This window comes from Nothobranchius furzeri, unplaced genomic scaffold (assembly GCF_043380555.1).
Source record: "Nothobranchius furzeri strain GRZ-AD unplaced genomic scaffold, NfurGRZ-RIMD1 Scf054, whole genome shotgun sequence".
Taxonomy (NCBI): Eukaryota; Metazoa; Chordata; class Actinopteri; order Cyprinodontiformes; family Nothobranchiidae; genus Nothobranchius; species Nothobranchius furzeri.
The window spans coordinates 75639-91441 of record NW_027223071.1 but is presented as its reverse complement, the minus strand read 5'-3'; the positions used below and the strand labels follow the sequence as shown (position 1 = coordinate 91441).

Here is a 15803-nt window from a genome sequence, read left to right as displayed (position 1 = left end):
TAAAAAAAAACACAAAGAGCTATCCTGGACCTCTGAAAAAACACAAGTGTTTGTTACAAACTATAATCTCTGTGTTAGCATGTGTAGAATCTGTGATAACAACTAGGGCTGCAACAAACGATTATTTGGATAATCGATTAATCGGATGGGGTCTCGACACGATTAATCGGATTACATAGGGACATTTTTAAAAACTGCTAGGGAAACGTTATTTTTCTCTTTCCTTCACTTTATTAAACACAACATTATTAGAAAACAGTTCAATAGCAGAAAAACAACATGCCATCACCTAAATTGTCTTATAAGGTGTATAGACAGAGACCCTAAGCTACACCTATCTGTGACCTAAAATGCTTGGTCCAAGTTAAACAGCTTAAAGAGCAAGTCAACCCCTACCAGAGTCTAACTCCACTCCCACTTCATGTTTGAAAAATGCAACACATGCTGTTGCCTGGCAGACCGAGAGGGCGGAGCCGCTAACAAATACACACACACTAAGGCTCACGACAGCATTGTGACATCATAATGTACCAGTTTACATCATAGCATACTTCTTAGCCAATAGCGGTGGCTGATTTAAATTAAAATACAGTGCAGAGTTTTTACCTGACAACGGCACAACACTGCCAGTTTTAGGCAGAATATTTACATTTTAACTAAGATGCACTGAAGTGCCAAATTATTGACGACACGTGTCTGCAGCACGATTAGACACTCGTTTATTTAGTTTATCAGCAAAAAAAAAGTTTATTTGGGGGTGACTTGCTCTTTAAGGGCAATTCTCATCTGTTTTGTTTGATCTCATCTGTAGACATTTATTATAATTGGGGATGTCAAACAACTAATTTTTAAATGTAATTAAACATAGGCTGTGAATTAATCAAAATTAATCACTATTTCCAAAAATGACTGAAAAAAACCCCAAATAAAACAAAAGTAAATGAATGCCATCCTCCTTGTGATGATGCCCTGGGCAACTGCCATAAAGTCACATCAAGAAATGCTGCTGATCATTCCAATGATCCCAAATAGACTCACATTAGGCCACATGAAAGCAACTGAACCCAAAAATATATTAACCAGTATATAACTGCACTCTCACACAACACGCCTGCAGCAACAGTTAGGACTCCTCCCTCCCTTTTAAAAGCGTTTTCGCTTCTGAGGACATTGTGAAGCCACATGTTAGTCTGGCCCCGGTGTGATCAACCAGTTTCTGCGGGAATGTGACGGCGGAACCGGTTCGCAGCGGCGCGAGTCCAGTCCGTCCCCCCCCCCCGCCTATCTAATAGCGTCGCGCTTACAATTTTATAGACTTTTTTTAACGAGCTTAGAGCATGTCTAGCCTGTGTAATAATCCGGGGCTTGGGTGAATCACTTTTGAAAAGTTTTTAACTTACCCGGACACCGAGCTCTCGCCTTCCTCGCTGATGATTCTGACATGCTTGCGTTTAAGACGCTGCATCATCACCGTTGTATCCCCGTGCCATGCTAAGTCTGACCTACAAACGTTGCATGTCTTCGCCTGATTTAACTGAAAATGCTCCCAAACTTTAGAAATTTTTACTTTTTGGGGGTCTCGCTGCTTCTGCCATGTTCCTCTTACAAACACCTGCCGGCTCTGCAGCGGTCTGCGCGCAACGGCGGGCAGGAGGGGAGGGGGCTTTTGGAAGAGTTGCGCAACACAACGAATCGATGACACAATTCGTTGCCAACGCTTTTAGTAATCGATTTTCATCGAATTTATCGATTCGTTGTTGCAGCCCTAATAACAACAAATACAACAAATAAAAACTAAACAGAAACAAAGTGGCTGTTTCTACTCACTCTTCTTCCTGATTTACCCGGAGGACCCAGCAACCCCTGTGATCCTCTGGGGCCCTAAAAACAAACAAATGTCTGTGATTGGTGGCCGGTATAAATGATCAACACCAGTTTGGAGAAGCGACTGGTTTACCTGAGGACCAGGATCTCCACTTTCTCCCTTCAGCCCAGAGCTTCCTGGACTTCCCTACAACAAATGAAACAATTAATTTGTTGACATCCATATTTAAATGAAAACAATTACATTTGCAACACAAAACAAAATCATAAAAAAATATATGTGTCTGAAATCTTTGGGCGGGCGCAGTTCAATGAAACATAACAATAAAGAGTTCATGAATAATCTGTTGAGTAAAACATTGTTAACAATAAAAAAAAACCTCTTGGTATAAACAACAAAACAAAGGGAAACATACCACAGGTCCAGGGCGCCCGGTGAATCCCACTGGTCCAGGAGGTCCTTTCAGTGCCATCTAAAGAAAGTTACATCTCTAAATCAATAGTGATGATGTGGCTGTTTATCAGGAATCTGTGGCAGAAATCTTCTTTCTAAATCAGAAATATTTTCTGTAGGTTTTACGTTAGCAGCCTGTATTAAACTTTCAGCCCAAGTTTCAATTGTCACAAATTTAATTTGTATTTTGGTGCATTTTTCTAATTAAAATGGCTTTTTCTATGCAAGGAAAAATAAAACCTGCCCAAAATGGTATAAATCTATTTCTAACTGGGTAACAGTAAAGCATCAGACATCCCCTAAGTGCACAGTGAACAGGTGACATAAAAGTTTCTGACTGACCCTAGCCTGAGACAAGATGGCGGCTGCCTGGGCCTCCTGTGCAGAGACAACGGGACCCTTATCGCCGCCGCCCTGCCCAAAACGGAACTGCAAAGAAAGGAAGAAAAACAGAAGATATGAAGCAGATCCGTGTGTCGAATCGGAGAAAATATAACTGAACAACAAAAACTAACAAACAGAACCCAAAATGTCTTTGTAAGATGTAGCTGATTGACCAAATTGTTTGGTTGAGCGACCATAATGAAAATTCCATATATCAGTCCGAGTTAAACACAAAACGACTAAATCTAGTGAAAATGCAGAATCACACCCATGATCAAAAGGTACAAGTGACTCACAGGAAGCATGACTGAGGTTCCAGGAGGTCCAGGGACTCCATCAGCCCCAGGCAGACCAGCTTTACCAGGAGGACCCTGCAGGGTGAAGAGGATTGATGAAGCTGACAGAAGTGCAGAAAAAGCTCTAAAATAGCAGTAATTACACATTCCTCAGAACTACTGATGCACAAATCTGCCCTGAATAGAATAAAGAAGAAAATATTACTTACCCTCTCTCCAGGATCTCCCACAGAACCAGGAGGTCCAGATGATCCAGGAGGTCCAGACGGTCCCTTGAAAAGGAAATGTAGGATTTGTATATTTTTCAGCAGAGTAGAAGTGCAACTTAAAAATACCAGTTGAAATGAGGAAAATCATAAGGTCTAATCATTTTCATAAAGACTAAATAAATATGACGGACTTACTGCAGGCCCTTCAGGCCCTGGGGGACCTTCTATTAACATGCCCTAAAATGGACAAAATAAATAAAACAACTGAGAATTAAAAAAAGAAAGAAAACAGAATGCACCTTGCAGAAATCTAATAATAGGAAATAATTTAAAATATAAACACAATAAAACAGAATACTTCTCAAATATGAGCTGAATAAATAACTGGCCAAAAACCTTGGAGTCTTTCTCCAATTTTAACTTCTAATTATTGGCTCCTTTAAAAACCCAGAATTCATATCTTATGATGGGGTAAAGTTTTCATCATTTTACAAAATCAGACCCTCTAAATAAAAAGCTCAAGAGAATTTGCGACTCACAGGCTCCAAAACAGCAGGTTCTCCCTTTTCTCCTTTCTGGCCTCTAAAGGCGGCCTGAGGGAAAACACAAGTACCCAGGAACATGGTTCTGTCATTATAAACATACTTACACAGGAAACTGCAAAGCAAAACAAAAGTCTAGTTCATTAAAATATACGACAGGCACCAAGAAAATAAACTAAAACGTTTCCTGTATTATAGTAAAAGAACAAATTTACAACCTGTGTTGTTGTGAAAGGCATGAAAGCCTTCCTTCAAACATCATTGACTATTATGTTTTCCACCGAGCGGGTCCATTACTTTTCAACACTTATTGCATGAAAAAGCTTAGCAATAACAATAAAAAGCCATACACTGAGAAAATGACATTATTGACCGTTTTACTTAAAAATGCCTTTTTTTTCAGTGTATGTGAGAGCTACTGCTTACATTTATTAGTATTCCCAACAGCTTTTACTTTGGTAACAGCTAAAGCATTATTGTCATTGAAAAAGTCAGTTTCAACCACTAACACACCTTCAAGGTCTTGAATTGCATTCAAATATGTGTTCCTCTTTGACTGATTGAGCTTGTCGTAGAAACAACTGAAATTTAAAGTTGAAAATTTTTAGCTTAAAAAACAAATTTTATCTAGTAAAATTTAACTAGAGCAATATCGTATGGACATCGGGGACAGTTCAACTGGATTGGCAGACCGGGGTGGTGGTCCCTCTATTTAACCCTCCCACTGTCCTAATGGGTATGACCCCGCGAGGAAAGTTGACCATTGAGCAGGGTTGATGGTTTATCCCTTGGGTCCATATGGCAGGGGTGAGGAGTGAGCACCACCTCACCCCCGTCACGTGGACCTCAAGGGATAAACCATCAATCCTGCCCAATGGTCAACTTTCCTCGCGAGGTCACCCATAAAGACAGTGGGAGGGTTTAAAAGGGGGACCGCAGAATGTGTTCCAACTACAGAGGGATATGGTTTCCATTCTGGCTTTGGAACACTGGACCGGCTCTTTACCCTTAGGGCGTCCTGGAGGGTGTGTGGGAGTTTTCCCAACTAATCTACAAGTGTTTTGTGGATTTGAAGGTGTTCGACCGCATACCTTGGGGGGGCCCTGTGGGGGGTACTTTCGGAGTATGGGGTACAAGGCCCTCTGATACGAGCTGTTAGGTCCCTGCATGACTGGTGTCAGAGCTTGGTACGCATTTCCCACAGTGTCAGGCTCGTTTTCCGTGAGAGTTAGACTCCGCCAAGGCTTCCCTTTGTCACCGATTCTGAAGCTCTTGATTAACTAGTTGATCTACGTTCCTACCCTCATCTATGGTCACAAGCTTTGGGTAGTGACCTAAAGAATGAGACTGCAGATACGAGCGGCCAAAATGAGTTATTTCCAGTGTCTGGGCTCTCCCATAGAGATAGGGCGAGAAGCTCGGTCATCCGGAAGGGGCTCAGAGGTGTAGACCCGCTGCTCCTCCACATCACGAGTAGCCAGTTGAGGTGGCTCGGGCATCTGGTTAGGATACCCTCTGGTGAGGTATTCCAGGTATGTCCAACTGGGAGAAGATTCAAGGGAACACCCAGGACACGCTTCAGGGACTATGTCTCTCGGCTGGTCAGGGAAGTCCTTGGGATTCCCTCGGAGCAGCTGGCCGAAGTTGCTAGGGAGGGGAAAGTCGGGGCCTCCCTGCTTAGGCTACTGCCCCCGCGACCCAACCCCGGATAAGTGGACGATAGTGAACGATTAAACAAAGCTTGTTGACATTATCGCTACTATGGCAGGTTTTGGAAAGAGGGGGTGGGGGAACACAATTTAAAGGCAAGTGCGGTCTTGTTAACCACTACAAATAAGAATTTCTGTCTCATTAAAAAAAAACTTAGTAAATTAAAGAAATATTTTCCTGTATTGAACTGTGACAGGTAAAAAACTCAATATCATCTTGGAGGACACTGAAAACAATTTGTTGGTTGAAACTGATTTTTCTTTTTGCCTCAGCAGCAAAATGACTTACGCCTCCCTCATCCGTCACAGCGGACAAGGCGGGCCCCATGTAGGCATCGACCTCTCCGGTCTCTGGTAAGGGCTCATTGTAGTCTCTGTAGGCATAGTCGTATTCCTTAAGGCCCACATCTCCAGTCACATACTCCTCAGTGAAGACTTCTTCACCAACACCGCCCACTTTGGTGGCATCTACCTCCTCTCCCACCAAGGCTGGTTCGACCTGGGGCTACGATGGGTTCAGTAAAGCCGCAATAGGAAGGATACAGAGGTCCGAAAAGGAAGAATTAAACAAGGGAAGAAAAGGATGGAAGAAGCAGTAAGGAGATGAGCAGGATGGAAAGATGTTAGTAAAAGAAGATGAACAGCAACAACAAGAAGGTATGAAAGAAAGGAGCACATTCAAATAAATTAATCTTACCTTTTGCAAATATAATGTGACATTAGGACAAAAAAAGACATGTAGATCTCAGAGATAGTGCCTAATGTTGATCCAGGCTGACTTTTTCAGATGTGTCCTGTCACTTTAAGTCTTATGTCAAGTACTTAATATTCGCTGACAGCAGCAGGTTTTCACCAAAGCCTTTCATTATCGATCCATGAGTATTCATATTTATTGATGAGTTTGAAAATAAAAGTACATTCTAATCAACTTAACTTAGGTTCTAGATATCACAGAAGAGATAAGAACAAACTTTGTGAAAACGGGCTTCTTCTATCTGCTGTACCATGCAAAGCCAAAAACGGTATCTTGCGTCTGTACTTACCATACATGGTATACTACAAATAAAAATCCATTGGGAATATATATTACATTTTCTCAAAAATAAACAGGCAGAATGTAGCACATTCAAAGCCTTTTGAACACAAACTTATTTGTTTTTTCTTTTTGTTGTTTTTACCCGAGTAAACATAGCTAAACGTTGTAGCATTCAAACTTAATATCAAAACAAATAAATCCAACAAACTAAAAAAATACAAATGTACTTTATGTTGCAAATGAGCTGTCAGATACCCATCTTATTTCTAAACATAAATACAACGAAGTAACTCATTAACAACTGTACTCTGTTAAGTACTTTCAAACAAGAATGCATTATATTCATCTGCTTTTGTTTCTGTGGTTAAATATGAACATCAAATACTCACATGTGGACCTGTTTTCCACAAGATTTTTGTTCTCATCTCAAGATGCCAACAATATCATCCAAGATTCTTGAGATGAGAACAAACAGCAAATCTTGTTAAGAGAAAAAGAGAACCACATAAAAATATCTGATGATAAACGCAGATGAATGTGGTACATTCTTTTTTAAAACACGTTTTCTCTCACATCTTGTTACAAGGCATCGGTGACTTTAACAGATTAGTGTGTGTTAGAAGAGTAAAGAGGAACAGAGGTATTACTACTTTGTTAATCTACTTAAGACTGGGCTCACAGTCATACAGGTACACCGTTTTCATTTGATTCAGTTGGTTCAGTTGTATTGTGTTAACTTTAGAGATCCTGGATTTTACTGAACTAATCCTATCTTATTCTCTAAGATATGTAAAAGCTAGATTTGATGTGTGTCCGTTTCTTTTTACCTGTACAGGTATTTCTTCTTGTCCAACCACCTCACCGTCTGGCTGTGGGACCATCTCTTCATAGTAATAATCAGTCTCTGTAGGGGTGTGGCCAGCCTCAGAATATTCTGTGTCTACATCCTGATTGGTCAGGTAGACAGGAAGTGGTGAGCAGGGAGGAAGTAAGCAGATTTGATTGAGAGCAGGGTTAGTTTATAATCTGCTTGTAGGTCATGAGTAAAAAAGAAGAAATTGGAAAGCAAAATAAAATTGTGATCGCCAGCCAGACACATTTTTGTTTCACTGGCAACTCACAATTTTAAACCTGTAAAAATTAATTTTAGAAAAGAAATTTCAATTAGGCTTGGATTGAATTATCAATGACTTTAAAATTTGCCAAATGCAGAATTTTAACAGTTATTGACTTTTCTTATCTGAAATTTCTTTTCATGCTTTTGTTAAACCATTTTCACTGTTTTAAGCTCACAAGCCAAGTTTCCAAAAAGGGTAAATATCCATCCCTTAAGATGGAAACATTACAGCTTGATGCTTCAGCATGTTTAGTTTCATCCATTGAAGACCAAATAACACAGAAACAAACAGCCTCACAGAACATTAACCAGCAACACATTTAACTTTATCAACTCCTGAACATACACATTTTTCCACCTTAAAAAAGAGGTCAAACTATGTAGTGTCATAAAGTTAGACTCAAAAGTTCTCTAGATTCTGTGAAGCTGTTTTTAAGAAAGACGTTTCTTAACCATAGAAATCCATGCTCATTTGTTTGACCATTACTTTAACTGTTTCCATAAAGAAGAAAAACGGAGTCCTCTAGCTGCTCAGGTTTTAAGATCCAGTTTTAGTATGAGATCAAGTAAAGAACAGTGAAGCCATGCTTCAATGTGCACCGCTGGATCATATCATACAAAGAAGTTGGGAAGGTTGTCAGAATGATAGGATATATGGAAAGATGAGAACGCAGTCAGCTTGTTAGCCTGATTTGAACCAACTTCCAATCTGACATCCAACTTGTGCATCATCAAAATGTGCATGGCTGTCGACCTAAAGCAGGATCAACTAGTCATGAAACACGACAAAATAAAGAGGCATATAAAGATTTTACTTTGATGATGGTCAAGGCTGATAAACAGACTGGGAAGACGGGACAAACATCTCTGGACATGTTGACCCAAACATGAATCTTCATGTTGTACCTGTTGGGGAATGTCGGTTCTCTTAGCTGGGACCGAAGCTCCCCGCAGTGCAGTCTCACCAAACGGTGGGAAAGGTCTGTGGTGGGACTTAACGTTGTTGTCCATGTCCTTGAACTTTGTGGGTCTGAGCAGCGTAGGTCGAACAGGGGCACGTGTTGGAGCTTCTTTTGTTGGGACAGAAAACTTTTTGGTTGTTGGTTTGATCGGAGGGACTTTGTTGAACACACTTTTAGCTATTGTCTTCTCTTTCAGCTCTGCTTTTTCTTCGATGTTTGCTTTTGGAGATTTGGTGGCAGAAACCTTTGTAGGTTCTGGTTTTGTTATTTTTGTGGGTTTCGGTGCTTTAGTAGCGACTACATTAACAGCTGACTTGGCCGTGCTATCTACAGAGTTCATTTTTGTAGTGGTTTCACTTTTTGCCTTATTTCCAGCCACTTTGCTAACATCTTTCTTTTTGGCTTCTGAAGAAACTTTGTTGTTCCCATTTGCTTTTGCTGCACCATTGACTTTATTTTCAGCTTTGCCATTGACTTCAGTGGTAGTTTTGCCATTTCCATTGGCTTTCTTTGTTGTAGTTTTACCTCTGCCATTTCCATTCACCTTAGACCCAACCGTAGCTTTTCCATTTCCATTGGTTTTCTTCTCAGCAGAGGCTTTTCCATTAACTTTTGTTTCACCTACAAGCTTCCCATTTTTGGCCTCAGTTTTGGCATTGCCATTACCTTTAGATGCACCACTGGGTTTCTTTGGAGAAGCTGTTTTACCAATGCCATTCTTAACTGGGACAGCTGTGGTTTTGGCTTTAGTTGCTGTTGTTGGTTTGATCTTTGACAAGAAGATGCCTGCAGCAGTGGGTTTAGCTTTGGATGGCTTAGCTGTAGAGGACTTGATAGCTTTGGTGGGCATGGGTGGCTTGACGACCAGTTTGTAAGGTCCAGACTTGGCTGACTTAGCTGGAGTGGGTTTAGTTGATTTAGTGGGAGCTGCTTTCCCACTGGGTGCCTTCTTCTAATATCCACGATTATAATGTTTAGTATGAAGAAGTGCATAGACAAAAAACATAGAGAGGGTAGAAAATGACAAAGATACACAGAGGGATTGGGAGGGAGATGAAAAGCACAAACAAGGGATTGACAGAAAGAGAAAAAGACAAGAGTGGATGTTTTGAGACACAGTGACATAAAGATGGCTAAGGCTTGGACGATTTGCTGAGACTGTGCAGGCATTACTGGATACAGCAGACGATCAGGTTTTAAAATACATCTAAAATAAACAATATTATGAAAAACAAACCTATAATGCACAATAAACAATACAATTTCATTACTTTGACTTAAGTTCTAAACTGGTATTTTTGCTGTTCTCTCCAGTAATGCCATTCCCACTGTCACATGATAAAGCAGCATCTTTGTTCAGTTAGGAACTGGGCACCATGGTTTAGTAGAGGCACTGAGGATGTGAATGGTCAGGTAAAGGTGGCTGTTTAACACACACACACACACACACACTAGCCACACAACACAAAAAGCTCACACATTATTGACCTGTTGGGTAATAAAGCATGAAACAGTTGAACTGGAAAACAGAAAAGGTTCCAGCTTTTCAGCCATGCAAAAGAAACAACTCAGAAGACATGCAAACACGTGCTTTATAAAATGATAAAATGTGGGATAAAAGACCATACACAGGTATTTTTTGTAAATCATGCCACTACTAATAAAAAGATATTATAGTTTAAGATCTAAACAAGCTTTCAAGGTGAACTTACGACCCATAGATGTAATACAGCACCAATGGATTTTTAAACTAGTATATAAGCATTCACAGTCCATCATACAAACCTTTGATGTAAAACTAGGCATTGAATATATCTCTATTTTGAAATCTATGAAAAAGATAATCAGATGATGCAAAACTAAAGTAAGTGCATGCGGTGTTCTTAAATCTCCGTCACAAACATGTAAGTAGCAGGACAATAAGGATCCTTCATTAAACAATCGTGCAAAATTAAGAACCCAAACAGAATAAGTTTATTTTAAAATAACATGCAAGGAAAGCAAGTAAAAATGTGTGAAACACCAGAAAGAATCAGAAAACCAAAAGTATTAGTGTCTTCTTGTGTGGTTATGAAATTATATTTATGTATAATGTAAAAGGAAGATCAAATAACTCAGGTTTTCTAAACTTAGTTGTATTTGCATATTCTCTTTTTATATTACATTATATGATGGAAACTTTAATTATATTTTCTCAGAAATTAATTTTCAAAGACTTTTAGTTTAGGTCTAAATTGTAAAAGAACAAAATAAAATGGACAAATTACTTCTACAAGAGGGAGTAATAAAAAAACGTAGAAAATGTGTGTGTGTGTGTGTGTGTGTGTGTGTGTGTGTGTGTGTGTGTGTGTGTGTGTGTGTGTGTGTGTGTGTGTGTGTGTGAGACACAGCTGGACCTTCAGTTCCCCAGTGCCCTCACATGGCCACGTGTGAACACACATACTTAAAAGACAACATGTGGATGACATAAGGACAAAAATATCACAAGGCGCAAAAGTAATCCTGTGTGACACAAGTAGATGAAATAAGGCGAATGTGTAGGAGATCATTCTTAATGAGGAAATGAGACATTAAATAAAAGGGAAGTATGAAGTGATGAGAGGCTTTCAGAAGTTAAATTTAAACAACTTTTATAAACATTTCCAAAGATTTTTTTTCAGCAATTATGATAACTTGAATTATATTTAAATGATCAGAATGTGTTTTTGTTTGAATGCTCCTCTCATTCTCTCATTGCCCTTCCCTTCCACAAACCCAACTAGTGTCTTCCCTCTCTCTTGCTCCCACTTTACCTGCTGCTTGTGGTCCCCAGGTTGGGGAGAGGGGGATGAAGATGAGGAGGGAAGGTCTGTGGTTTCCTCATAATAATATGGATATTCATGGTCATCCTGCTCCTCATCAAAGTACCAAAAAGAAAGAAAAGGTGGAGGTTTTGTTTGGTTGTAAGCAAACAACCAAAGCAGTGGGTTGAATGGGGCAGGAGGATTCATGAAAGCAGGTGAAAAGCAGAAAGAATGAGAGACTGCAAAGGCCAAAGGTAAAAGACCAAAGTCATGTGTTGAAAGACTGCACCAGACAGCAAAATAGACAGACACAAATTAAAGCTGTAATTTCTCAGTTCATCAGAGTCTGCACAAGTAGCTTATACAGGTGCTGGCCAGTAAATTAGAATATCATCAAAAGGTTGAAAATATTTCAGTAATTCCATTCAAAACGTGAAACTTGTACATTATATTCATGCAATGCACACAGACCAATGTATTTCCGATGTTTATTACGTTTAATTTTGATATTTATAGGTGACAACCAATGAAAACATCAAATCTGGTATCTCAGAAAATTAGAATATTCTAAAGGCCAATGAAAAAAAGTTTGTTTCTCTAATGTTGGCCAACTGAAAAGAATGAACATGAAAAGAATGTGCATGTATAGCACTCAATACTTAGTCGGGGCTCCTTTTGCCTCAATAACTGCAGTAATGCGGCGTGGCATGGACTCGATCAGTCTGTGGCACTGCTCAGGTGTTATGAGAGCCCAGGTTGCTCTGATAGTCGTCTTCAGCTCCTCTGCATTGTTGGGTCTAGCGTATTGCATCCTCCGCTTCACAATACCCCATAGATTTTCTATGGGGTTAAGGTCAGGCGAGTTTGCTGGCCAATCAAGGACAGGGATACCATGGTCCTTGAACCAGGTGCTGGTGGTTTTGGCACTGTGTGCAGGTGCCAAGTCCTGTTGAAAGGTGAAGTCTGCATCCCCATAAAGTTGGTCAGCAGCAGGAAGCATGAAGTGCTCTAAAACTTCCTGGTAGACGGCTGCATTGACCCTGGACCTCAGGAAACAGAGTGGGCCAACACCGGCAGATGACATGGCACCCCACACCATCACTGACGGTGGAAACTTTACACTGGACCTCATGCAACGTGGATTCTGTGCTTCTCCGCTCTTCCTCCAGACTCTGGGTCCTTGATTTCCAAAGGAAATGCAGAACTTGCGTTCATCAGTAAACATAACTTTGGACCACTCAGCATCAGTCCAGTCCTTTTTGTCCTTGGCCCAGGCGAGACGCTTCTTGCGCTGTTTCTTGTTCAAGAGTGGCTTGACACACGGAATGCGACACCTGAATCCCATGTCTTTCATGAGTCTCCTCGTGGTGGTTCTTGAAGCGCTGACTCCAGCTGCAGTCCACTCTTTGTGGATCTCCCCCACATTTTTGAATGGGTTTGTCGTCACAATTCTCTGCAGGGTGCGGTTATCCCTAGAGCTTGTACACTTTTTTCTACCACATTTTTTCCGTCCCTTCGCCTGTCTGTTAATGTGCTTGGACACAGAGCTCTGCGAACAGCCAGCTTCTTTAGCAATCACCTTTTGTGTCTTGCCCTCCTTGTGCAAGGTGTCAATGATTGTCTTTTGGACAGCTGTTAAGTCAGAAGTCTTCCCCATGATTGCGGTGCCTTCAAAACAAGACTGAGGGACCTTTTAAAGGCCTTTGCAGGTGTTTTGAGTAAATCAGCTGATTAGAGTGGCAGCAGGTGTCTTCTATATTCAGCCTTTTCAGAATATTCTAATTTTTTGAGATACCAAATTTGGAGTTTTCATTAGTTGTCACTTATGAATATCAAATTTAAATGTAATGAACATCGGAAATACATTGGTCTGTGTGCATTGCATGAATATAATGTACAAGTTTCACGTTTTGAATGGAATTACTGAAATATTTTCAACCTTTTGATGATATTCTAATTTACTGGCCAGCACCTGTAGGTGTTGACAAAAAGATGTCAGCAGAAAATCAACCCTGATGAAAGACAAAATCATAAACAAACAAAGCCAATGAATATAACCACACTAACTTATATTCATTCAAGAAGCAGTCATCTCAACAGATTCAACATGACAGAGTAAGAGTCCTCTAGCAACCAAACGTTTATACTGGGTGTTTCTCAATGTCAAGGCGCCTGGCCTTGCGAGGCGATGTCTTGCGAGGGCAGGCGCCTTACTTACGAGAACGCCGTCCTTCCTTGGTCAAAGAGAACGGTTAAATGGAACACAGTGTTTCCCTTACATAGGCGTAGCCGTGGCAGCCTGCCATGGCTGAAATCCCAGCGCCACGCCTACAAGATCCCAAGTTTTATTGATTTTATCTTTTTTTGCGCTGTTTCCCGAAGAAGCAGCGGCAACTACTCTGTTTTTGCTTGTGATCACAGCCGGCAGGCAGCAAGGAGGAGGAGGCAGGGCAGGGTGGTTACAGCTAGGGATGAGCCGGATACGGTATGCTCTAAGTGTTTTTCTCCCCAGAAGAAGCTACAGTGATGTTCTACTGAGCTGTGGTGGCCTCATGGAGGAGGCCATCGTCTAGCACACTGCTGCTAACCACTTAAACATTCTCCCTCTCCTGATAATAACTTTATGCTTTCCTTGACGTTGGATGTGCTACTACTAGTTTACCCGCTTAATTATAGATTCACTAGGATAAATACAATAAAGTTTATCTCTCACCAAGTAGAATATTTACTAAGAAATCACAATGTAACCACAGACACATTGTTTGGTGTGTGTGTGTGTGTGTGTGTGTGTGTGTGTGTGCGCGCGCGCGCGCTCTGTCTTCTCGATCCCCAGTGAGTCGTGGTGGATGGCTGCTTATACTGAGCCAGGATTCTCTGGAGATTTCTTCCTGTTAAAAGGGAGTTTTCCTCTCCACTGTCGCTATATGCTTGCTTAGTATGAGGATTGCTGTGAAGTCACTGACACTAGTCAGTGACTTGATGCAATTTGCTGGGTTCCTTATATAGGAAACATTTTTTCTGATTGGCTTAATGAACTGACCTGGATTGGAATGTTTATTATGTGAAGTGCCTTGAGACGACTCTTGTCGTGATTTGGCGCTATATAAATAAAATTGAATTGAATTGAATTGAATAAAGCATTTTTGACGAATACGAGCATTAAACAAGTAAAACTCGTAAAAATCTGTAACCGTGCTGAAGGAAAATCCTGATTGGGTAACTGACGGTCTTCACGCTCTGTGTTTGGCCAGTCACATCGAGCGCCCGCCACGCACGCACACAGACAACGGATCTCTCTGCGCTTGCTTCACTGTTGCACACGTTTCTTCAGAACTCCCTAGGTTTTCTTCAGCTCGCCTCTTTTTCGGTTGAATATTTAAAGCTACCTTTTTTTTGTAACGTACGTGGTGCATTTGACAAGACAGAGCTAAAAACGGATTGCGTCGCGTCAGTCACTGCCTCCGCTCCGGTCGGGTTTTTTAAATTTTTACTCTCTCTCTCTCTCTCTCTCTCTATCTCTCTTACACACACACACACACACACACACACACACACACACACACACACACACACACACACACACCTTAATAAACATTGTTTTGTTTAACTGTGTGTGGGAAAAATGCCAACAACGTTAGGAAAAAATTCTGTTTAATCAAATTAAAATAAAAACAAAATTAAAAAGTTGTGCCTGGTTCTAGTATTTCATATTTCCTAGTTCCTACTGCATGAGTTCAGATGTATTAATTCATGCACTTAAATATTAATGTTCTTATTTAATTGAAAAACTTGTTCTGTAATAGTTCCTTTACTATTGTGATAAAAATGTTTAATCTCAATTCTGAGGCTGCTCTGTAAACTCTGTAAATAGTTTTCAAATAAACAATAGCTTATAAATAAACAACTTCTGATCAATCCATATCAATTTCAGATTTAAAATAATGTATTGATGTAAACCACACCCACTAATTTCCAAATTATAAATAGGAGGTGCATTCATCGATGTCCTTTGATCCGCATTAGTGATGTTTTCAGCACCAGAACAGTGAAGCAAAGAAACAGATTCCTGAGTTTGTTAGTAATTTTATTTATTAGGTGCATCTGACCTGTTCTGTTTTTCTCTGAAATGAGATCAAATCAGTGCTTCTATGGGTCTCCTCTCTGCACTAGAAAAATGTACTTTATTACAATGTTCACTGTAAAGCATGTTGATGTTCTTAACAAATAAATTAAATCAAAAATATTGGTCAATAATGCCAAATATGTAAATTTGTGTTTCAGTCATTTTTATACTGGCTTAAAAATACTTCATTAAGTCTACTAAGCATGGGTGTAGAAGGTTTTTAAGAGGGCCAGCCCAGTAATGATCTTGGACCAAAATAAAGGGGGCAGAAGGAGATGTTTTTCCCAACGCCAAGAAAAATTAAATGCCAAATCCCCCCTGCAAAGTGTGTCACAGAGTTTAAAACAAAAATTATTCTTGTGCA

At 40.3% G+C, this 15803-nt stretch overlaps 1 protein-coding gene across 1 annotated transcript in view; it reads right to left on the bottom strand.

The window, feature by feature from the left end:
• LOC129161115 (collagen alpha-2(XI) chain-like) overlaps positions 1 to 15803 on the bottom strand; it is a 51565-nt gene that overhangs the window by 21525 nt on the left and 14237 nt on the right. The window contains 12 exon segments of the mRNA XM_070547837.1: positions 1828 to 1881; positions 1958 to 2011; positions 2241 to 2297; positions 2621 to 2707; positions 2959 to 3033; positions 3168 to 3230; positions 3363 to 3404; positions 3707 to 3760; positions 5708 to 5923; positions 7282 to 7401; positions 8478 to 9485; positions 11326 to 11421. Coding sequence (XP_070403938.1) covers positions 1828 to 1881; positions 1958 to 2011; positions 2241 to 2297; positions 2621 to 2707; positions 2959 to 3033; positions 3168 to 3230; positions 3363 to 3404; positions 3707 to 3760; positions 5708 to 5923; positions 7282 to 7401; positions 8478 to 9485; positions 11326 to 11421 — 1926 coding nt within the window.